General features: G+C 39.6%; 1 protein-coding gene across 5 annotated transcripts in view; it reads left to right on the forward strand.

Moving 5' to 3' along the window:
- LOC125458742 (MORC family CW-type zinc finger protein 4-like) overlaps positions 1-23,716 on the forward strand; it is a 121,897-nt gene that overhangs the window by 65,185 nt on the left and 32,996 nt on the right. For 3 of the 5 annotated variants that reach the window (XM_059651433.1, XM_059651434.1, XM_059651435.1), the window contains exons 10-14: positions 12,678-12,782; positions 14,226-14,354; positions 18,222-18,299; positions 18,962-19,016; positions 19,829-19,867. In XM_059651433.1, the coding sequence (XP_059507416.1) occupies positions 12,678-12,782; positions 14,226-14,354; positions 18,222-18,299; positions 18,962-19,016; positions 19,829-19,867 (406 nt within the window). The remainder of the gene's footprint in view (positions 1-12,677; positions 12,783-14,225; positions 14,355-18,221; positions 18,300-18,961; positions 19,017-19,828; positions 19,868-23,716) is intronic. The other 2 variants (XM_059651436.1, XM_059651437.1) reach the window with 1 other exon arrangement.

The following is a 23,716-nucleotide window of genomic DNA, read 5'->3' on the forward strand; positions in this document are numbered from 1 at the left end:
GAGACAGATTGAAACTAGGGAAAGATGTGAATTAGGGCTGATGGCAGTGGGAAATTCAGAGGGTAGTTTGTCTGAAAGGCCAAGGGAAAAGGAACAAAGTAGCTAAGTCAGCTGAATGAATGCCCAATGCATTGTGACACTAAAGTTTCTGAACTTCTTGCACTTATTTAAATGTCAAAATTATTGATCTGTCAATTCCTTAATCACTTTTGCAATTTCTTTAAAGCTGTGGAAATGACTGGCTTTGGGAGTTCCCACCTCTACTTTCATCCACCCATCCCAATCCTCCCCAGATAGTATGTGTCTTGTAATAGGAAAGCAGAAATCCTGCCCCTTGTATGACAAGTCAGAAATTCCCAAAAACAGCTGAAAATGCTGCAAACACACCAATGAGACTCATTGACTAGCAGTAATGTTTGGGAAAAATGGCTTTTCTCTTTCTTACCCAAACTTTTAACTTACAGCAGCTCGGGGAACATGACTTTTGAATAGATAGCGTAGTTAACAGATGTGTAAAGATTAAATAAAATACCTTAGCAGAACAAAGGTTACAAACTGTAAAATATTCACTTGCCATGAGAAGTCCATGCCGCTGTCACTATATAAAGTTGTGCATGTTTCATGGTGATAATGCATGAAGAATCTATTTGCATTTGCTATGAAGTCATTTATTTTTAAATTTTCTTAAATAATTTTTGAACATTTTTATCATGCTTATCATTGTGGTTGTTCACTGTAATGTATCTTTGTATATTAACATTTCCTCCTTCACACATTTGACTTCACATTTGAAGTACTCCCTTGAATTTGTTTTTTTTTGGTTTCACATTACTTTTTGCTAGATGAACCTTTTGATATTGCAGTAATCTGGTAGGTATTCAAACTAGCCAAACATTATGTGGAGCAATATTATTGGTTTCTAAGATCAAGCTAATGCTGGTGTAATTCAAAGGTCTGCAAACCGTGAAGTCTGATGTTTGATTCCTGGTCCATGCTGTATACAGCATGTAGTTTCAGCGAATTCACTGAAAGGGGTATTATAAATGTCATTAGTGTATATGAGTAAAGGAGAGTGACAGTGTTCCCACTGGCTATTCAGTGAGCATGGTTGTAAGGAGTACTGTGGCAACAGAACGTGAACATAAGTTTGTGTTTACTCTGACAATAGATCATATTTATACAAAGTTCCTCAAGTTGGTAGCTGTCTCAATGTTTTATTCGAGGAACATCAAAACTAAAGATGAAGTAACTTTGACCAGACTAACTGAAAGCCTGATCAAATAATAGATTTTAATTTGGAATGTAGAAAGTAACGGCACAATGTGGCCAGGAAAATGAATTCCACAGGGCAGTAGGAAAGGGTAGTGGAGTAGGAATTTTTAACCCCTCCCTGGAAAATAAAGAGAGAGGTAGTGGGAACTGCGGATGCTGGAGAATCTGAGATAACATGGTGTAGAGCTGGATGAACACAGCAGGCCAAGCAGCATCAGAGGAGCAGGAAAATTACGTTTCAGGAAAGGGTCCAGACCCGAAATGTCAGCTTGCTGTGTACATTCAGATCTACACCTTGTTATCTCTGGAAAATGAGGAGATAGATTTGCTTTGAGACAGAGATTCAAAGATAAAATATCTGATAAATGCAACTTATTTTGAATCCACCCATTTCCAATTTTAATAAAGTTAGACTTTTATCTAGTCCTAGGATATGGGTTTGTCAGTTAGGTGTTTAAATGAGGCTGTGGGCTTCAGTTTAACAGGGATTCCGTTCATAAGCACAGGGAGATGGGTTTCCCTAGCCTCAGAGTAATGAGCAGACAAAAGGCTGAATGCATAAGAGATGTGCTTTGACAGCGCTGTTTCTTAGTTGTAAAGAATTGTTTCCTTGAGCATACAAACACCCTCTACACACCCCATCACTCCTCTCACCTCACAAACACCCTCTACACACCCCATCACTCCTCTGATCTAGCATAAACACCCTCTACAAACCTCATCACTCCTCTGATCTCACACAAACACCCTCTACACACCCCATCACTCCTCTCACCTCACAAACACCCTGTACACACCCCATCACTCCTCATATTAGACTTATCTGCTGTTAGACAACTTGCAGCCTTGTGGCAAGCAGCCAGCCTATTTGGGTAGCAGAGAATGGAAATCTGACTAAATGACATTTGTGGTCGTTTGGGAAACATGTATTTATGGGCTGCTTCACCTCAGATCAGCACTCTGTTTCCTCCCTGCCTCTGAGCTAATGTTCAGTCATTGTGTCTGAAAATTTGCCTTTTATTCCTTGGCCTGACTATTGAGGACAACTGTAGTCCCCAACAAGTAATGCCTGAACAAAAACAGAAGTAGCTGGAAAAGCTCAGCATCTCTTGCAGCATCTATGAAGAAAAAGTTAGAGTTAACATTTTGGGTCTGGTGACCCTTCCTCAGGACTGAACTGATGCCTGAAACTAGCTAAATCAGCATGAACAAGAAATCAAATTTGTAATTTTCTAGTCTGTGCAGCTTCAAATTAACACCAGTGATAATGTGATCTTCTGGTTAGAATCCTTATCGATTACTGTGTTATAAATTGCTACATCTTGCCATAAGCCATAAATTAGATAGGGTCAATTAAATGTTGCCTTAAATTATTCCCACAATTTTAAATTTCACTGTTAAGGACTGCTGCCACATATGGGCCTCATTTCACTCCAGTTTAGATGTGTGTCAGCACGTTACTTGGAAACCTGTTTTGAGACTGTTTTAAAGACATTCAGCACAGAAGTTGTTTCATTATTCTTTCATGAAATGTGAGTTTTCCTGGTATGACTAGCATTTGCTACCCATCCCTAATTATCCTTAAACTAAATGGTGTGCTGGGCCATTTCAGAGAACAGTTAAGAGTCAAACCAGTAGACCAGACTAGGTAAAGATGATAGATTATCTTCCATAAGACATTAGTGTATCAAATGGGATTCAGTGATAATTGGCATGGTCATTATTACTGAGACTAATTTTTTTTATATATTCCAGTTCTATTAATTGAATTTAAATTTCACCACCTGTCACTCTGGTGCCTCAGAGCATTAGCCTTGACTTCTGGATTACTAGTCCAGAGACAGAATGGAAGAGTATTGAGTATAACAGACAAGAATGAGTATTGCTGTAATTTACAGTACATTTATCCCAGAAAGTTGCAGTAAGTCATTATTATGAGAAACATGAGAATAGTGATTTATCCACAACCTGTTGACTTGCTGTGAGGTTTACCGTTTCTTGGAGGTCCTTGAAGAAATTGATGAGGGTTGTTGGCAAAGGACTTAACTTAAATTTGTGCCTAATGACCTATTTTAAGGAATACCTTTTATGTTTAAAGTGTATCTATATTTCTGTTGGCCCTTTATTGTCATATCTGTATTGTGTACATTACTGGGCAATTCTGTTACCACTAGAACAATATCTCTTATGTACAATATCTCTTATCTTTAATGTAATAAAGAGCTGCACAAGGCAATATGGATCAGATAATGAAAAGCTCATTCAAAGATGTAGGTTTTAAGAAGTGCCTTTAAGGGGCAAACCAAGGTAGAATGATGGAGAGATGCAGAGAGGGAATTAAGAACTTGGGAAATTGACTAGGCAACTTAAGACTTGGTGGCTACCACCTCAGAGTGTTAAATCTGAGGATGCTGAATGGGTTAGAAGTGGAGATACACAAGATATCTTGGAAGGTTGCCGACAAGGTGGGACACATTTGTTTAGAGTGCGGTAAACTCACAGGACTTTTGGAGTTCCTAACAATGAAGCTGAAAAGAAAACACAGAAGAAAAAGGCCACGAATCAGATTATAACATTATTCTGCAACTAAGAGATCATAGGTAAATACTGCTGTTAGCACAGAAGAAGTACATAGGATAGATGAAAATATTACCTGAAGGAGAGAGAACCCCTTTTTCTTGGAAAGAAGCAAAGAAACCCATAACTAGACTATGGGATACAGGGGCTACTCAAACTGTCTTGTTGGAGAAAGGTTTAGTTTTCCTTCCAAACATTTCAATGAAAGCCAAAGAATTGGTAAATGGGATGGGTGGAGAGTATATATCTCAGTTTCATTTTACAAGATCTAATTGGAATGTGATTTGAAGTTTGGGCTATTAGTGATAGTTGAAAAAATTACATGTGAATGGCATTTATTTACTTCTGGAGAATGATTTGGCAGGAGTGAAAGTTTTATATATTCACAGAAAGCCCAGTTAAAGCTAAAGAAATGGAACGGTTGCAGGAACAGATTCTAGGTATTTTTCCGTTGTGTTTGGTGACCAGAGCAATGGCTGAACAATGTTTGTCACCAGAGGTCACAGTAATACCACAAACAGACAGCTATTTAAGAATGAGGATAGGTCAAATATAAGTGTTTGGCATGTCTTCGTTAATTGAGGCTCTAGATTCTGGATTGAGGTTCTAGATTCTGGAGTTAAGTAAGTTAAGATAGACAGCTCATATTAAAGCTGATGCTGAAGGAGTTGCAGTGTATTGTTGTACTGAAATTTGAGTTTTGATGAGCAATTGGAGATATCTTCATAGTCCCCCACCGCATCCCAAAACCAGCCCAGTTTGTCCCCTCCCCCCACTGCACCACACAACCAGCCCAGCTCTTCCCCTCCACCGACTGCATCCCAAAACCAGTCCAACCTGTGTCTGCCTCCCTAACCTGTTCTTCCTCTCACCCATCCCTTCCTCCCACCCCAAGCCGCACCTCCATCTCCTACCTACTAACCTCATCCCACCTCCTTGACCTGTCTGTCTTCCCTGGACTGACCTATCCCCTCCCTACCTCCCCACCTATACTCTCCTCTCCACCTATCTTCTTTTCTCTCCATCTTCGGTCCGCCTCCCCCTCTCTCCCTATTTATTCCAGAACCCTCACCCCATCCCCCTCTCTGATGAAGGGTCTAGGCCCGAAACATCAGCTTTTGTGCTCCTGAGATGCTGCTTGGCCTGCTGTGTTCATCTGGCCTCACATTTTATTGTCCCATGGATGTAGTTTGTTTATTAAATAATGGTAACCACTCAGGTATTGTAGGGACATCTTGCAGCTAGCACATGAAGTTCCTTTGACAGGACATCTAGGAATATGCAAGCATCAATAAACAGGTATTGTACAAATCCAAAACTTCAGAAAGATGTAGTTTTGTAAGACATGATACACATGTCAGGTGGAAGGAAATCATTGACATGTAATTAGACCAGCATCTTTGATATCTATATCAGTTTTTTGAGAACCAATCAATCAAGTTTTAGTGCATTATGGAAGACCTATTACTAAAAAGAAAATCAGGTCATCAACATGCCCTTACGGATATGACAACCCAATTCCTAGAAGCTATTCCTTTTAGGACAATTATATCTAGAGTAGTGGCAGAGAAGTTACAGCAGCTTTTCTTTGTGCATTATTGAGATGCAGTCTGATCAGGGTTCTCACTACATCTCTAAAGATTTCACCGGAATCATCAGCAGTTTGGGTGCAAAACAATTGAAGCGAACTGCGTATCATCCACAAATGGTGAGCTTTGCAGAGGTAACACTGATGCTCAAAATCACGATTAAGAGATATGAATACTCACTGGATAGAAACAAGGATTAAGTTTCTTGCTATTTGTTACCAGAGATACTCAAATGAATCTATTAGATTTAGTCCATTTGAAATAATTTGTGGTCGTACGATTAGAGGTCCATTAAAATTGATGAAAGATAAGTTCTTGAATCAAAAAGACAAATTGTCAATGGTGGATTATGTGTCTGTGTTCTGGAAAGACTTACAAGAGCATTGTAAACTACCACAGAAACAGTTGGAAGTTTCATAAAATCAAAAGATGTAGAAGCAGAATTCTCTTATTTGGCCCATCAAGTCTGCTCTACCATTCGAACATGGCTGAGAAGTTTCTCAACCCCATTCTCCTTCTTTCTCCCCATAAAATTTGATCTCCCTACAAATCAAGAATCTATCTATTCTGTTTTAAATACACCGAGTGACTTGGCCTCCACAGACTTCTGCGGCAGTGAGTTCCATAGATTCACCAACCTCTGGCTGAAGTAACTCCTCCTTACCTGAGTTTAAAAGGTCAGCCCTTTGCTCTGTGGCTAGTTTCACAGAAGAAAATGGAAGAATGCACAGATAAATATTCAGCACCTGGGACATTTCAAGCATCTGGGGGGAAAGGAGCAGTCAATATTTCAGGTAGTACACTTCTTCAGATCTGTCTTCCCATGTCTCTGGCCCAATCAGAGAGCAGTAGCTCAAAAGTGTTGCCTCACAAGGGGAGGCAGTTGCCACTATGGCAGCTTGGAGATTGAGAGGGTAAATAAAATATAAATTAACGGGGCCAAACAGACAGGCCCTTCCCGATGGCCCTCTACTTGTGCTTTCCTCTTTGGAGCATGGTCTTTACAGATGCACTGAGATCCCACCTATCAGCCACAGGGAGATTCACGTTTGTGAAGTTGTGGCCTCTCCACGCAATAGTGAGTTAGGGAAAGCCTCTTCACCACTGGCAGTGTGAAGAATCAACCTTAATAAATTCTTAAGCACTGAGAAGCAAAATACTGCAGAGGGTGGAAATCTGAAACAAATAATTGCAAAGAAGAATGGCACAAAACTTGAAATATTCACTGTGTTTCTCTCTCCACAGAAACTGCCAGATTTGCTGAATTTCTCTGGCATTCTCTACATTTACCCCTTGAATATTTAAATTTGCTTCCCACCAAACAGTGGCAGGCAGCTGCTTTGCAAACCTCACTGCAAAGTCTCAGATTTTGCATAGGTTTTCTAAATTAGGAATGGAAGATGATCAACATATTGGAAGATTGGTTCGTGAAGTTATTTTCTGCATCCAACTTGGCCGTCCTTGAGGTGGAAAAATCCTGGTCACACTCTTCAGTTCTTCACAGAACAGTGGGTGTGTTCCTCTGAACTTTGCATTATTGCTGTTTGCAAGTTAGTTGTTGTTCCCTCTATAAGCACAGGAATGTCATTCTGGACATATTAATGTCTTCACTGAAAAGTTTAAAACTTGGAAAATTCAGACGGAGTCTTTTGTTGCAACAACTTAGTATAAAGATTAGTGATTAATGGAAAGATTATTAACGTGGAACATGTAATGTGTAAAAGGATACATTGGCTTGTCAGGTTGAAATTAGAGGAAAGAGAGGATAGAATCTGCTGGAACTGTTAGTTTTCTTAAGATTAAGTAAACAGCATATGACAATCCAGCAAAGGTTATGTTCTGACCATGTTGTACAAGAAAGTTGTTCTTTACAGTTGAAACATTCCACATTATTCGACTATAAGATCTTTGCAGAAACATCATAAGATCATTCACTTAAATATAATTACACTATCACCTGAAAAGTGAAAGAATAATTGTGTTGTTTCATCCATACTTCAAAGAAGTTGCCAAAATAGTCGATCTTTAAAATAGCTTCGGCGGCAGAGCAACTTCAAATGGCTTCTACTGGGAGGTGCATATATGTGGATGTAAATATCTCATGAAGTAAGCGTTGGATATAACTTGTTACATTCTCATTTACTAGCCACCTGATACACATTATCTGGGTTTCTATAATATAGATGAGCAAAGTTAACATCACTATGAGTCGGTATTTCATGAAGGGAGAATCATAGAATCTCTACAGTGTGGAAGCAGGCCATTCAGCTCACCATCCCTCCAAACAGCATCCTACCCAGACCCACCCCCCCTAAATTTCCCATGCCTCATCCACCTAGCATACACATCCCTGGACACTATGAGGCAGTTTAGGAAAGCCAATGCTCCTAAACGGCATATCTTTGGACTGTGGGAAGAAACCGGAGCACCTGGATGAGACCCACACAGACACAGGAACATTTTGCAAACTCCTCACAGACATTTGCCCGAGGCAGGAATCAATCCAGGGTCCCTGGCAGTGTGAGGCAGCAGTGCTAACCACTGAGCTAATGTACTGCCCACTTTGGGGATTGAGGAGGAAACAAAGAAAATTACCTTTGAAAAATTAGAAGAGGTGGCTTGGTTAAAAATACAGCAAATACTTTCATTTAGAAGAATTTTTGATGACTTCAGCTTGTACAAGGGGGCATAGCTGCAAATTGAGGGGTGATAGATTTAAGACAGATGTCAGAGGCAGGTTCTTTACTCAGAGAGTGGTAAGGGCGTGGAATGCCCTGCCTGCCAATGTAGTTAACTCAGCCACATTAGGGGCATTTAAACAGTCCTTGGATAAGCACATGGATAATGATGGGATAGTGTAGGGGGAGGGGCTTAGATTAGTTCACAGGTCGGCACAAAATGGAGGGCAGAAGGGCCTGTTCTGCGCAGTATTGTTTTATGTGCTATGTTCTATGTAAAATCAAGAGAAGTGAATAAAATAATTGAATAAAGATTGCGCTTTTGGAGTTCTATTTGGACTTAAATGTGCATTTTTATCTCTGTTTGTTTTGTTGTGGAATGATTTTAGAAAGTTTTTGTTATTATTAATGCACGGCGTTGAATAATGTTTCACATTTGTCCAGTTGGTTTCAGTAATAACCTTTGCTGTGCTTTGTCTATCAGTTTCTGTCAAATGGCATGGTCAAAAAAAGATTTTAAACTCTTAAGTGGGCAAAACAGAGTTGTTAATTATTGATATCAGTGATAATGGGAACTGCAGATGCTGGAGAATCCAAGATAATAAAATGTGAGGCTGGATGAACACAGCAGGCCCAGCAGCATCTCAGGAGCTGTGTTCATCCAGCCTCACATTTTATTATCTTGTTAATTATTGATGTGCTTGTTGGTCAGGAACTTTAGCAACAGGGGATATGGTGTTCTTGATGTCCACAAGTGTTGCTTTGTTGTGCCAAAATAGAAATTTATCAAACACTTCAGACATCTGCCAAGTTAGACTTAAGCATATCATAGACTCTGAACAAATCCTCATGATCGTTTTCTGGATAAACTTTGTATAATTATGATCAGGCCAAATGAACGGCAGGTGGAGTTAGTATGGTTCAAGATGGGATACCCTAAATTTTTAACTGGTGGTAAACTAGTTCCCCTTTAATCGCCTGCCCCACATTTCATTGCAACAAGGTTAATTTACAAAGGATCTCCTTCCTTGAGGATACCAATCATAGACTAAATAAATTTATGTTTTAAAAAGACCTAATTTAATTAGGCTTTCTTAAGATAAGAAAATAATTAATTACTAAAGCTGATACCAAATAATATACATACACATAGATTTGAAGTGAGCAATTGTCCAAAAAAATGTGAAAGGATGTACAGATTAATCTCGATGGGTTATTTATGAGGAGTAATAGTGAAATGTTGATAGTTGAGTAGTCATGTAGTTGAATCTGAGATTCTTGACTTTGCAGATTAGTTGAACTTCTTTTGTTTTGTTTTCTTTCGACATGGCTGGCCAACAGCACTCAGAGCAGGAAAGTCCTTTACCTGAAATGCACGTGTGACTGGTGGGTAGTTCATCAATAGTGACCTTCACAGCACACCAACGTTCTGACCTATGCTAATACAGGTCGATGCCTCAGCCCCCTGGCACACATGGGTACTTCAGTTCATTAGCACACATCTTCCTCTAGCACACACAGATCATGGTTGAATTGGTTTTTAAGCCCTTTTATTGTGTATTCTTTAAAGGGAAAGAAACAGAACATGTTTCTCACCCAAACAACTGTGTTTTCTGCCATAACAAGCATGCTGCCTGGCCTGCTGTGTTCATCCAGCTCTACACCTTGTTATCTCAGACTCTCCAGCATCATTCCGACTAACTCTGTGTTTTCTGCCATCTTACTCCGGTTCTGAGATGAATGCCAGGAGAATGCAATTCAGTCTGTACTGCATTTTTCCCCATTTAAGTCTATCCTGTAGCTTCCTTGACACCAGGTCAAGTATAACTTTTCAGAGTCTCTCTCTCTCTCTCTCTCTATCTCTCTCACCAGACAGCTACTGAATTTACACCCACAGTAATTTGTTTTACTGTAACAGCCCCTTTTTAAGAAAAAAGACATATATTGGCAATAGAGATTTGATTTATCCACAGGTGATTTGGATTATCATCATTGGTCTGCCAGTGTGCAACCTTTACGAATTATCTAAGATACCCTATGTGGTTATCTCAAATACCTTGGTGTATTCTGTTGATGCTTCGAAAATAAATGTTTATTTGCAAGTTTTTCTTTCAAAACAACTAGAAGTCACAAGGGCATTGTTAAATACTGAGCACCTTTCCTTCAAATTTTTGATTCAGTTGCCCCTAATATTCCATTACCACTCCGATGACTTGACTATCTAGTATGGAAATAATAATGTGGAAATTGTGTGGAATTATTCAGAACAGGAAACACTACACTTCTATTCTGATGTTATTCATAAACTGTTCCTGGTAGGTGTCCCAAAATTACCTTGTCAATTTGTGGCCTCCCAGTTTAATTTCAAGTAGTATTTCATAGAACATAGAACATAGAACAGTACAGCACAGAACAGGCCCTTCAGCCCACAATGTTGTGCCGACCATTGATCCTCATGTATGCACCCTCAAATTTCTGTGACCATATACATGTCCAGCAGTCTCTTAAATGACCCCAATGACCTTGCTTCCACAACTGCTGCTGGCAACGCATTCCATGCTCTCACAACTCTCTGCGTAAAGAACCTGCCTCTGACATCCCCTCTATACTTTCCACCAACCAGCTTAAAACTATGACCCCTCGTGCTAGCCATTTCTGCCCTGGGAAATAGTCTCTGGCTATCAACTCTATCTATGCCTCTCATTATCTTGTATACCTCAATTAGGTCCCCTCTCCTCCTCCTTTTCTCCAATGAAAAGAGACCGAGCTCAGTCAACCTCTCTTCATAAGATAAGCCCTCCAGTCCAGGCAGCATCCTGGTAAACCTCCTCTGAACCCTCTCCAAAGCATCCACATCTTTCCTATAATAGGGCGCCCAGAACTGGACGCAGTATTCCAAGTGCGGTCTAACCAAAGTTTTATAGAGCTGCAACAAGATCTCACGACTCTTAAACTCAATCCCCCTGTTAATGAAAGCCAAAACACCATATGCTTTCTTAACAACCCTGTCCATTTGGGTGGCCATTTTAAGGGATCTATGTATCTGCACACCAAGATCCCTCTGTTCCTCCACGCTGCCAAGAATTCATATTAATGTTTACTATACCATTAAAAATCTTTTCTGTCTCTATTAATTTGTCTTCAAGAGCATTTAGCCACATGTAAGTGGACAATTAATTTGGATTACATACTGCATGGGGCAACTGTAAGGGGGTTGGGATTGGACACGGGTAACCGATGGAAGCTGACACCAATGGGCAACTTCATTGAGTTCATCAGCTGCCCTCAGAGAATACAGGCACAGTCTCCACTTGTCAAAGGAAAGTCGCACCATCTTTGGAACCAATCTAGTGAACTGCATTCCTGTTCATATTGCCATACATCCTTGCATTTTCCCTACTACTGACATCAGGCTAACAGTTTTGTAATTTGCAATTTTGCATTTTGCAGCTATCATTGCTGAATTAGTAGAGTTTTGAAAGATTATCAACAGTGCATTTATATCTCTCTGGCTATCTTTTTTCACCCATTCTTATGTGAATATCATCATGCTGCAGGGATTTGTCATCTTTCATTCCCATAATTTTTCCAATAGTGTATTTTTATCATGACTAACTTCTTCCAGTTCCTCACTACCGCTAAAAACTAGGATCTTAGTTATTTCAGGAAGACTTTTAGAATTTTCCTCTGTGAAGACAACCAAAGTATATATTTAGCTTCTCTGCCATTTTTGTGATACTTCACATCATGAATTCTCCTGTTTCTGCCTAGAATAGAATGAAACTTGCCTTTGCTGATCTTTTCCTTTTTGTGCATATGTATAGAAGCTTTTTACAATTCATGTTTATGCTTCTTTCTGATTTACATTCAATATTCCATTCTGTGCCACTTTATGAATTTGTGTTATGTTTTGTTTTCCATTTTATAAATTTCAACCTTGCAATGCCCTGCACTATGGTTTTGTGTTTATTATTGTTTCTCAATTCTGCAAGTTTTTAAGAACTGTTTGAAGCTAATCATAGACCAGCAGGGGGAAAAAAGTAAACTGTAGTAAGATTTCTAGCTAGCACTTTAGTAACTGAACACTGGAAGTAACTTTCATGTGACATTTAATTTTCAATATTCTGATTTAGTCACATGGGAATACAGAATTAAGTAAAATTGAAGAAAGTCACATGTCAACGCTTTTCATCTTGCATTCGTCATATACAGGAATGACAAGTTTTAAAGCAAGCAGAACTTATACAGTATGTGAAAAGGATGCTGATCGAGTCCTTCGACATGGATCTTAACTCCTAATCTTGTTTCTCATTCAGAAAACCATAACGTGCAAACTATGATTAAGAATAGCATTCCCACTATTGTTTCTCATCTCTGTGGACCTCTGAGTAATGACACATGAGCAACTTCTAAAAACACTATGAATGGCATCGGCATGCAGATCACTACACAAATCCTTGGAGCGCAGACAGCTTAGAGGGAACATTGATTGAGAACGTCAGTAGTTAAATAATGTTTAATTTAATTGTAGTGAATCCTAAAAGCTGAAGTTGTGTTTCAGGTTGACAATGCAAGCATTGGGGCAGAAGCTGAATGATTACTGGAAGGAAAAGAAAACTAAGAAAAACCAGGAGGAAGCAGACAGTACAGACTTGGTAGAAGAACGGTGAGACTTTACTAACTGCACTTCTGTTTGAAGCCTACTTTGATTAAATGTTTGACTACTTACATCCTATCAGTATGCCATCCAAACCTGTATGATTCCTCACCACCCCAACTCATAGAAATAACAGTACTGTCATTTGATACATTTCAGTCACCAATCTCAATAGTGGTAAATGTTTCAACTGGTGGATTCCAATATTTTTAGAGTTTCTGTCAGCTAAATTGTTTGCAAGACTTACAAATGCCTGACTTACGAACACTCGCACTTATGAAAGTGATCTCATACCGAGTGTTATTTTAAAGACCCAGCTTGCTAACATTTCCCATACTTATGAACAATTCCTTTATACTGTCCTGGATTGTGTTCCAACATATATGCAGATTGACTTGTGAATGGACTCAGAAGCAGAACTCATTCCCAACCCGGGGGCTTCCCGTACTACAAGGGTACCATATAATCCAAACTAGAAATTTTTTTCATGGTTTTAAGGCTGAGATTTTCTACTCTTAAGTGATTTCACAGACTGTTGGCCTATGAAGTGCATCAAAAAATGTGTCAGCTTAGCTCAGGACAATCTCAATTCTGAAAAGTTTTTTTTGACATCTATCTGTTTGAAGCTAAGCATAGACCAACAGAAAAACAAATTAAGGATACAGTAAGGCTTGTGATTTCTATCTGGCATTTTAGTAGAACACTAGAAATAAATTTTCTTTGTTATTTACTTTGTGATTTCCTGCCATTAATCGTTTCGGAATACGGAACATGAGTTTCTTTTTTAAATTCACTTGTGGGACATAGGTATTGCTGACTGGTCAGCATTTATTGCATGACCTTTGTTGTCCTTGAGAGGGTGGTGGTGAGCTGCCTTCTTGAACCTCTGAGGCCCATGCCCAGCTCATAGACCATATTGCCATGAGGGAGGGAATTCAGATGAATGCGTGGATGGAAAGATGGTGCAGGAGGGAGAGTTTTAGATTTTTGGGACACTGGGACTGGCTATGTAGGAGATGGTATCTGCACAAGCTGGAGAAGTTAATGTTTGAACAGAGCTGGAACTGAGTTCTTTGCTGGAATTAGATAATTAGGGTATTGCTAATAGAAAATGTTTTTAAACAGATTTTGGTAATCTTTAACATGTTATTAAGCACCAGCAGGCAGAAATCAGTGTAAACAAACTTGCTACATCAATTTATTTTTAATATGCATCATTAGATATTAACTACACTGCAAGAAATTATCAGTAATCCATTGCATTGAGGATTGTTGAAATAAAATATTTGACTATGGAAGCTTCTTCCATTCACTCTAATGTAGTCACAGCTGCTTCTGGAACATTTTGGATTGTGAATTTTAATCCCGTTTATATTTAGTATTTGAAAATTATGTTAAAGAATAATTTGAAAAATCACATTTATTTTATATTTGTGTTGCTTTCCCAATCAGAACTGTCCCCGATCAAGCTTGGGTTCAATGTGAGACATGCATGAAATGGCGGAAGTTACCACCAGAAATTGACCCAGAGTCACTACCAGAAAACTGGTACTGTAACATGAATCCTGACCCCAAGTTCAGGTAAGAAAGTATGAGAATGTGTAATCACAAATGGACATGAGTCTCTTGCGTCTAATTAGTATATTTGATTTTTTATGAATAAATGGGAGGAGATGAAATCATGGAATAATCTTTAGCTTTCATTAAAGTCAAAGAGATTGATTTTTACTTACAGAAACTAGTACTCGTTAGATATTTGCACCAGTGTTCTGGTGATGCCATGCAAGTGCCAACTTCTAGGCGGTTGATGCTTCTACCTGTTTCAGGCACTATTCCTGGTTTAATATGTAAAATGGAGTTCTATGATGTATATTGGACTCAGATTGCCATTGCGAGACAGAATTGATACAAACTGTTTTACTGTTGACGCAGTCAGAAGGTTGCTAAATATTTCCATTTTAGAAGGACTTTTCAATGTCAAAGCATATGGAATCACCCTGGGGTCTTCCTCTACTATGGTTGTGACCACTACCCCTCCACTGTCAGTCTTAAAGCCAACAGGTCACCCATAATTGTACTAATCCGAAGATGGTAAACTGCTTCAGGAATCTAGTATCAAAATGACTCCCAGCTCTTCACTTTGAATGGGAGACAATCGGTTATAGCCTTGGTTCTCTAACTAGAAGTTGAAAGAATTGTTATTGGTGCAGAAGGACACCATTTAACCCATTGTGTCTGGACCACCTCTAAGCATTTTGACGTAGTGCCAAACTCCTGCTTTTTCCTTGTAATCCTGTACCTTGGATGATTATTTAAATAGAAACAATGCCTTCTTGAAAACCTTTCAACGCATCTTGAGGCAATGCTTTGTAAACCTCGGCCACTCACTATGTGAAATGTATTTCTTCACTTCATATTTGCTTCTTTTGCAGAACATTTTAAACTTGCTGCCATCTAGTTCTTGGTTCTTTTGCAAGTGGTAACACTTTCTCCCTAATTACAATGTTCAGACCCCTCATAACTTAAAAATCTTCTATCAAGTCTCTCCTCAGCCTCTCGTCAACTTCTCTAATGTATCCTCATAACTGAGGTTTCTTATCAATTCAAAACAATGTCTCTTATTTTATACTGTCGTTCCATGCTCTTTGTACAAAGTATCATGTCACAGTTCTCAGTTTCTCAGTGGCATCATCTGCCACTGATCAGCGCACCTCACTAACTTGTCAATATCTTTATCTTTTCAATGTTCTACACTGCCCTCTTCACAGTTTACAGTGCTGCCAAGTTTTGCGTTGTCTGCAAACTGTGAAACTGTCCACTGCACACAAAGATCTCTATCAGGATAAACAAGTGTCCCAATACTGACCCCATGCCCCCGCCCCTCCCCCTCCCAACCCACCCGGGAACTCTACTATAGTCTGAAAACTACCCATTAAACCATTATTCTCTGTCTCCTATCAATCAGTTTTGTATCCACATTGTTATTGTCCTTTTTATTGCATGACTTATCACTTTCCTCACTAACAACAAAGTCGCTGGAAAATCTCAGTTGGTCCAGCAGCATGTGAAGGAGATAACAGAGTTAACGTGTCGGGTCTGGTGACCCTTCCTTAGAACTGATGATGGCTGGGAGGACATCAGTTCATATGCAGAAAATAGGGAGATGGGTGGGGTAGGGAGTAAACGATAGGATAGAGCCCAAAGAGAGAGAAAGACAGTTGGACAAAGGAGTTGCTAACGATCAGGCTGGGAGGGTGAATAGTTGTTAATGGGGACTGTTAGTGACGAACAACGGGGTATGTGTCGTGGCAGGCTATGTTGTAACCAGGCCTGGTGTGTGGGGTGGGGGCCTGGGACATCGGACAGTTTAGATCCTGAAAGTATTGAACTCAATATTCCTCACAAGTTTGTTCTTTAGCACTGTATTGAATGAATTTTGGTAGTCAATTTGCACTGCATCAACAGCTTTGCCCTCTCAATGGTCTCTGCCATCTCTTCAAAAGTTACAATAACTTAATTTTCTCTTAACAAATCCATGCTTACATTTCTGAAGTAACTCACATTTTTTCCATGTGACTGTTAATTCTATCCTGAGCAATTATCTATCAATGTTTGCCTACTCCTGAAGTTAAACTGACAGACCTGTAAGTGCTGTACTGTTTTTACAACTTTTTTTTGAATAAGGGTGTAATATTTGTATTTCTCCAGTTCTCTGGTACCACCTCCAAATTGAGGGCAGATAGAAAGTTTATTACCAGTGCAGTTTCTACTCTCATTGTCTTCAATATCCATGGATATATCATTCATCCAGGCCCGATGCCTAATCGACTTTAAGTACCAACAGCTTACCCAACACTTCCTCCTTATTTATTTTAATCCTTTTTAGGGACTGAATTTCCTCCTTTCTCCCCATGAGCTGGGCAGAATTTGCTTTGATGATAAAGACAGAAGTAAAGTATGAATTTAGTGCCTTAGCCATGTGTTTTGTCTCCATGTGTAAGTCTCCATTTTGGTCCCGAATCAACCCTACTCCTTTTACCACTCTTTTACTAATGATATGCTACGGAGAAAGACAGGGATTTCCTATTATGCTAATATTCTTTGCTTCTTTTCAGATTGCTGTCCTGAAACTTCTCCCCCACTGTCACTTGATATAGTTTGCCCACTTCATTCCTAGGAACAGGATCTAACAGTTTCTCCTTTCTTGCTGGACTTGACAAGAATGCTGTGGGAAATTCTCTCGAATACAATCTAGGAATGCCTACCACTCATCACTTTGCTTTACCGCTATCTCAGTCCGTTTGGGGGTAACTAAAGTACCTCTTATGACTACTTTATGATGTTTATAGCGCTTTGTAATTTGCTTGCAAATTTATTCATCTATATATTACTCTCTAATTGTAGGCTAAAAGGCTACAACATTAATGTCGAGAGTGTTTTAAACTATTGTTGGATGGGTAGTTAGGTTTGGAGAGACGAGAAATGTAGGTTTACAAGGAAAATATGGCGAGAGTTAAACCAACTGAACAGGGGTGTGGGAACCAGGAGAGAATACTAGAAAGTAATACCACGGTGGACAAAATGCTGGGAGAGGCAGATAGCCTCTCTAGAATGAGAAATAGTGAAGTTGGAGTAAGAGAGAAAGTAATGAAATCCAAACTGGTCTTACATTGCATGTATTGCATGTATGCGAATGCACAGAGTATAGATAATACCTTTGAGGAGTTACAGGCGCAGTTTTCCATGTGGAACGATGATGTTATGACGATAATAGAGAACTGGCTCAGGGAAAGGCAAGTCTGAGTGTTCAGCAAACATAGGAAAGAAGAGCACTGCAGTATGGGAGGAAGAGGACGTATGAGGGTTCAAGAACAGATTCAATTTGCTAGAGCTAATGAATATAAATAGGACATTTAGATCATTAAACATAGGAGCAGAAATAGACCATTCAGCACATTGAATTTGCTCTGTCTTCATGGCTGATTTGATCATCCTCGAGTCCACTTTCCTACTTATTCCTCATAACTCTTGATTTCCTTACTGATTAAAAAAATGCCTATTTCAACTTTGAAGATACTTAATAACATAGCCTCTACAGCACTCTGTTACAGAATTTCAATGCCCAGCAAGGAGCTCAGTTCCAGCTGTGTTCAAATGCAACATGTCTGGCTTATACAGGTACCATCTCCCTCTGTGCCAGTCCCAGTATCCCAGAAATCTAAACCCTTCCATCTTGCACTATCTTTTTAGCCTCTCAATCACCAGCTTTATCTTTTTGTCTCCGTATCACTTGTGCATAGCACTGGGAATGTTCTGAGAGTACTGCTTTAGAGACCCTGCTTGATCATTTTCAGCCTAGCTGTCTAACTTCTGATCGCAGGATGAAGATGTGATAAGTATCGGCACCTTAAAAAATGCTAACATTTGGATTTTTTTTCTTAATTTTAGGAGCTGCTCTATTCCTGAGGAACCGGAGCAAAGTGATGATGAAATGACACCCAGTTATGAGAAAGCATCTAAAAAACAGTTAAGTATCTTTGCTAGCACTGGTTCATTTGCAAAACAGGAGCAGTCCACTTTAATATTTATCCATAATGTGAACAACAATCTTATTCCCATTTTACTGCCCTGTTTCCTTTATACTTCTTTCTTTTATTAGGCTCTATTCCTTTAATCATTTATCCAAACCACTTTTCAATGATGGCAATACCTGTGCCGCAAGTCAGTAACTCCTGTGGTGTGTTCCACAGACTCATCAATTTAACCCTCTGTATAAAAAGTACTTCTCCTGTTCCCTATCCTAAATCTCATTTCATTTTATAACTACATACTTTCATTCCAGACCCTCAATCACTGGCAACAATATGCTTCTCTGTACTTTGTCCCATCCCTTAACACTTTTGAACATAACTATTAATTCACCCTGTAATCTCTGTTGTAATTACAGTGGCCTTGATTGCACATAACCAGAAACTGCTTCACCACCAGAAGACAGCTAACATCTGCATGCTTCCAGAATAGTAGGAAAACATTTTGGAAGGACATCAAATGACATGAACCTTCCAACACCTGTGATATAAGCCTGAACGTTATCTCACCTGCTGCTTGACAAACTCTAAGTCACCTTATGGATGTTTCAGTTAATTACTTACTATATATTATTCTTAATATGCTTTGTTCTTTCTTAGCGATCAATGTCTGGAGAGAAAGAGACAGAGATCTTTGGAACAGGAGAAACTCATGGTGAGGAAATGCACTGATTAAAAAGTAACCTCTAAATTAAAGTGGTTTTCATACATATGTCATGCCCAAACCGGACACTCCATTAGAAGAAAATATTTAAGAACTCTTATGCCATGCTTTAACTTAACCTTTTGCTTAACCAAGTGTGGCTATTTGCAAATCAATACAGCGCACAGATCTTGGTGTAAATAATTGAGAAAATACAGTTTTCAGAAAAGAATTGAATCTAATATAAAACATCCAGATATGGTTGACTGTTCCTACAGTTCCTACAGCTACTCTGTTTCAAAGCAATTAATGTTACAATTATTCCTTGTTTAACACTTCATTGAGACAGCGTAAGGTCACCTTCAGATTAGTGATGCAAGTTTTAAGCAACTCAAAGAAAATACCATCATTTCTCAGTGCATTCGCTTTGTTAGTTGGCAATTACTGTATACATTTGTTAAATTCTCTTGTCCATCATCTCATATTGTCACATTGATAGAAAACTAAAATATTTCAGCAGTTGTACTGCAATTAAAGACTTTGTAGCTGTCCAGTGGCTTAGTTGGTAAATTCAAATGAACTGTTCTGCATGGATTAGAAAGAATTCTGATACAGCAGAAGTCAATCTTTATTGTGCTTTAAAATTGTTCACAAAGTCAAATAGGAAAAATATATCGTTCCTAACTTTACAACCCACCAACAGTGCCCCCATTGTACTCTGTTGAAAACAAATTAATAAGCAACAGCCTCCAAAAGGGGCACTGTAACAAAATTCAAATGGTCAATGTCAACTTAAAGTAAAACTAAAATGTCATTGTGTGCAGATACAATGTGGTCCAATCCCCAGCAGTCACAGAACGTTAGTGAGTATCTCTTAATTTGTGCTTAAGTAATTGACCTTAATTTATACGGTTAATACTGGTTCGGTCTGTACAAAATTAGCTGTCTCAGCCCAAGCTACAATTGAGATCTTGTAATTGACTTTAGATAACTGGGAAAAGAATTGGCCTGGGCTCTTATGGAAAATATTTGTACTCTCAGAAGTGATGTCTCCATGATTGAATGGATTGTCGCTCACTATTTAAAGTTCCATAGTAAGATTAGCTACTTAAGTGAGGTACTAGAGAATGCCTGTGAGTATTTACGGCTGTCCCAAAATAGGACAACTGAACATTGCTACATTTCAAAATGCCAGGGCCGGACAGCATGATGTAATATATTTGGCAAGGTGTTTGTTACTTCCAACTATTGTTAGAGTTTTACATGGCACGTTGGGACTCCGCTATTTGTAATCTACATCACTAACGTTGATGCTAGGGCTGAATGTATGACACTGAAGTTGCCACTGAAACCAAGGAAAGTATGTTGTTGAGATGAGGTGGGAATTATAGACAGGGCAAGAGGGCAAAACAATGGTAGACGGAGTAAGGGAAGGGAAACATGTCAACTTGTCCATTTTGGCAGGAAGAATATAAAAGCATTATGGTACTTAAATGACAAGAGTTTGCAGAATTCAGTGGTTTATGTATAAGAGACCGATATCCAATTATTGAATCACACAACAAAATACTTTGAGATTTTCAGGGATTTCATTGTAAATTTAAAGTTTAGCACTTTTTTTGTAAGACAGCAAATTGCCATTTGCAATATCTGGCTTGAATATGTCTGAAGTCTTGGAGTTAGACTTCCTACAATCCTACAAATGGTCATGGAGGTTTGGCCTGGTAGTATGTAGCAATGACCTACATCCTGTACTAGATCAGTGGTCTTCTAGGGGGTCATCCTTTGCAAATGAGAGCTGAGCTTCATGTAGTTGTGAGGGAGATTGCACCCTCGCTAAGTCAGCTAGGTCAACACCGCCAACAAATGGGGTGACAGATATTGCCGAGGTCATCATTGCACGAAGAACCCAGATCTTTTTGTTTAATTGACCCACTACCCAACACACAATAAGAACCTAGCCCCTTATATTTTCCGTATCACATCTCCAGAGTTGGTGAGGTCAGAACCCAGACCTCCTGGCCCAGAGGTAGGGATGCTTGATTAGCAGCATGGAGTTGAAATGCAACCAGAAGAACAACAAAAGGTTTCTGAGATATTTAGAAAAAGGTTGCAGCCATCCAAAACTAACATGGTCCATGAACTCCACAGCATGTCAAAATAAACAGTTGGGCAGAAATTCGTGAACCACTTTAATCTACTCTTAGACGGGACAACTGCATGCAATACCATCCACCTCAGGTCCCTGATAGAGAGCTGGAAAACTCCCATGTAGCAAGCCCCCCACTACGGACCCCAACCACCCAGGTGAAAGCTGAACACCAAAACAAGTCCAGGCAGTGAAAAAGGAGAAGTGGATGGTGTGCAGCAGCAGCCTGTATAGGAATCTGTTCCACACCAAGCAGAAGGCATCTCCATGAGGCAATTCAGACTGCAGGGTGTGGGCTCCGGTGGGAGGTTCTGGAACCAGGACAGGACACGGTTGCATCTGAGCAGGGGTACTCACAGTGCATCCCACACCTGAGCATCATCTAACCAGTGCACTATGTTGTGTCTGAGCGCCACTCTTTTCAGGCGATAGATGGTGTCAGCTGCAAGTTAGACCTTCTCTGTCACCCTGCTAAGCTCTTTTATTTTAAATCAACCTGTTCAGACCTGTTCTAACTTGAACCCGGGCCTTCTGGCCCAAGAATCCGGTACTTTCTTTTGATACTTAACACCTAATCAATTGTTTGGCAAATTAAATAATTAATGGCACTACCCATTATAGGGAAGTATAATAAGTATAAAACAGGAAGGATAGGAAGTAAGAGAGGGAACTAAATTAAAAAAGAGTTGGGGAAGAAATATTACACTCCAGAATGTTGTCGACTGACTTTCATACTTAAGTTCTTGCACTGTATATGAGGAGAACATCAAACAATAGTCATTTCCATCACCCTGTGAGTATTTTCTGCCAAACCTTTTAGTGACCTTGAAGAACTAAGGAAATATATTCATGCCCATCTAGCTGTTATGTTGCAGTGGTGCTTCGGTTTTCTCAAAAATGCAGAGGCAGTGCAAACTTTCAAGCTCCACCTTTCAGATGTCACAAAGTGACCGGCCTTGATAAGTATGCAGATCTAAACTTAAAATAAATGTGGCATATTTAGAGCTGTGTGTTCTATGGAGAAAATGTCCTGTGCAAGAGAGACAGGTTTTTGATGTGTTCAACAGATTTAGTCCTCTGAAAGTGACATTTGGGTGGGATTTAGGTATTGAACTTACGCAAGTAGGTTTAAAGGCAAACGGGAGACACCATGCAGCTGTTCGGTGAGGTATTTAAGCACCTTCTCATGGGCAACTAGGGACAAGCAATAAATGCTGGCCCAGTTAGCGATGCCCATGTCCCACGAATGAATTAAAACAATTCAAATAAGCATTTATTTCAAACAAGCTTCTAGATTTAATGGGCAAAAAATTGTTTTCCTGAGCTTTGTGGAACTTGCTAAAATCACTGAGTTGAGAATACAGTGAGGCATACTGATTCAGTGAAACTAACAGGCTGTGAAGTCCTTGATCAGTGAAATTAGAAAGCTCCAGTTATGGCCAGGTGGGAGAAGGTTCCTCAAAGCACTCCTTTTCAGAGTATATTTGTAGTGCTAAGCAGGTAATTTGCCAACTTCTTGAAAGTCACTTTACTATTTTGCATGTCATTCACCATCTGTATTTGTTTGGTGCCAGTCTTTGTTACAACATAGGAGCACTGAATACAGCCTTACCTTTCACAACTGACCAAGAGAAAGAGTGTGAAGAATCACACCACCATCAGTGGCAATACTAACACCATCTGCCTTCTCCACAGTCAATGCTTCTCCATAGGGCAGAAGGGATAGCCACAGACATCAAGCTCCAAGGAGACAAAACTGCCAATACAGGGTCTTCAGACAGAAGGTCAATTCTGTCCACATGTATACATATCAGTGCTTCATGAGGTTCAGGATTTCATGGTACATCATTGCTAACATCTGCAGTCTCTAGGAACAAACCCTCCTTCGCAGTGAATGAGATAGCTGCAGTTAGCCATGGCGTTCAGAGTGTCTGCTACTGGTGGGATCTCCCCTTGCTGTCTGCCTCTCTCTTTGCTCTCTTCACCTTCAAGGAGAGGAAGCAACGAGTACAAGTGTTGTTAAGGGTTAGTGGAGATTGCAGGAGAAAACATACCATGGAAGATGACTCTATAAGGCATGGGTGATAGAGCATAATAAGATGATGGTGAATGTGAGTGCTGGCTACTCAGATAGGAACATGAAAAAGTGCCTGGAGAGAGAGAGAGAGAGAGAGCAATGAATGGAGTGCAATTTTTTTTTCATGAGAAGTGCTGTCTACGAGAATGCTGAAAATGTCAGAGTATGAGTTTGGCACCAGAAATTGCAGAGCACTCACCTTAAGTGCCACCTTAAGTTCCTAGCTCCTAATGGTTCACTGGAAACAGTTGGAGAACGGAACTTTTGTAACTGACTTCCACGACCACTAATCTTTGTTAGAGCTCTGTTAATGAGAAATTCTTCCGTTGACAAAATCAACACCATCTGCTCTCCTTCTCTGAATTGTCAGAGAACCTGAAGAGGTAGTTCTAATGCTTTAGTTCACTGAAAGAAATTTGGCAAATTCCACTCTAACTGTCAGCAGCTTCCCAACCTACTAAAGATATCATGGTTTCAGCACTAGGT

The sequence above is a fragment of the Stegostoma tigrinum genome, chromosome 15 (assembly GCF_030684315.1).
Source record: "Stegostoma tigrinum isolate sSteTig4 chromosome 15, sSteTig4.hap1, whole genome shotgun sequence".
In the NCBI taxonomy this organism is placed as follows: domain Eukaryota; kingdom Metazoa; phylum Chordata; class Chondrichthyes; order Orectolobiformes; family Stegostomatidae; genus Stegostoma; species Stegostoma tigrinum.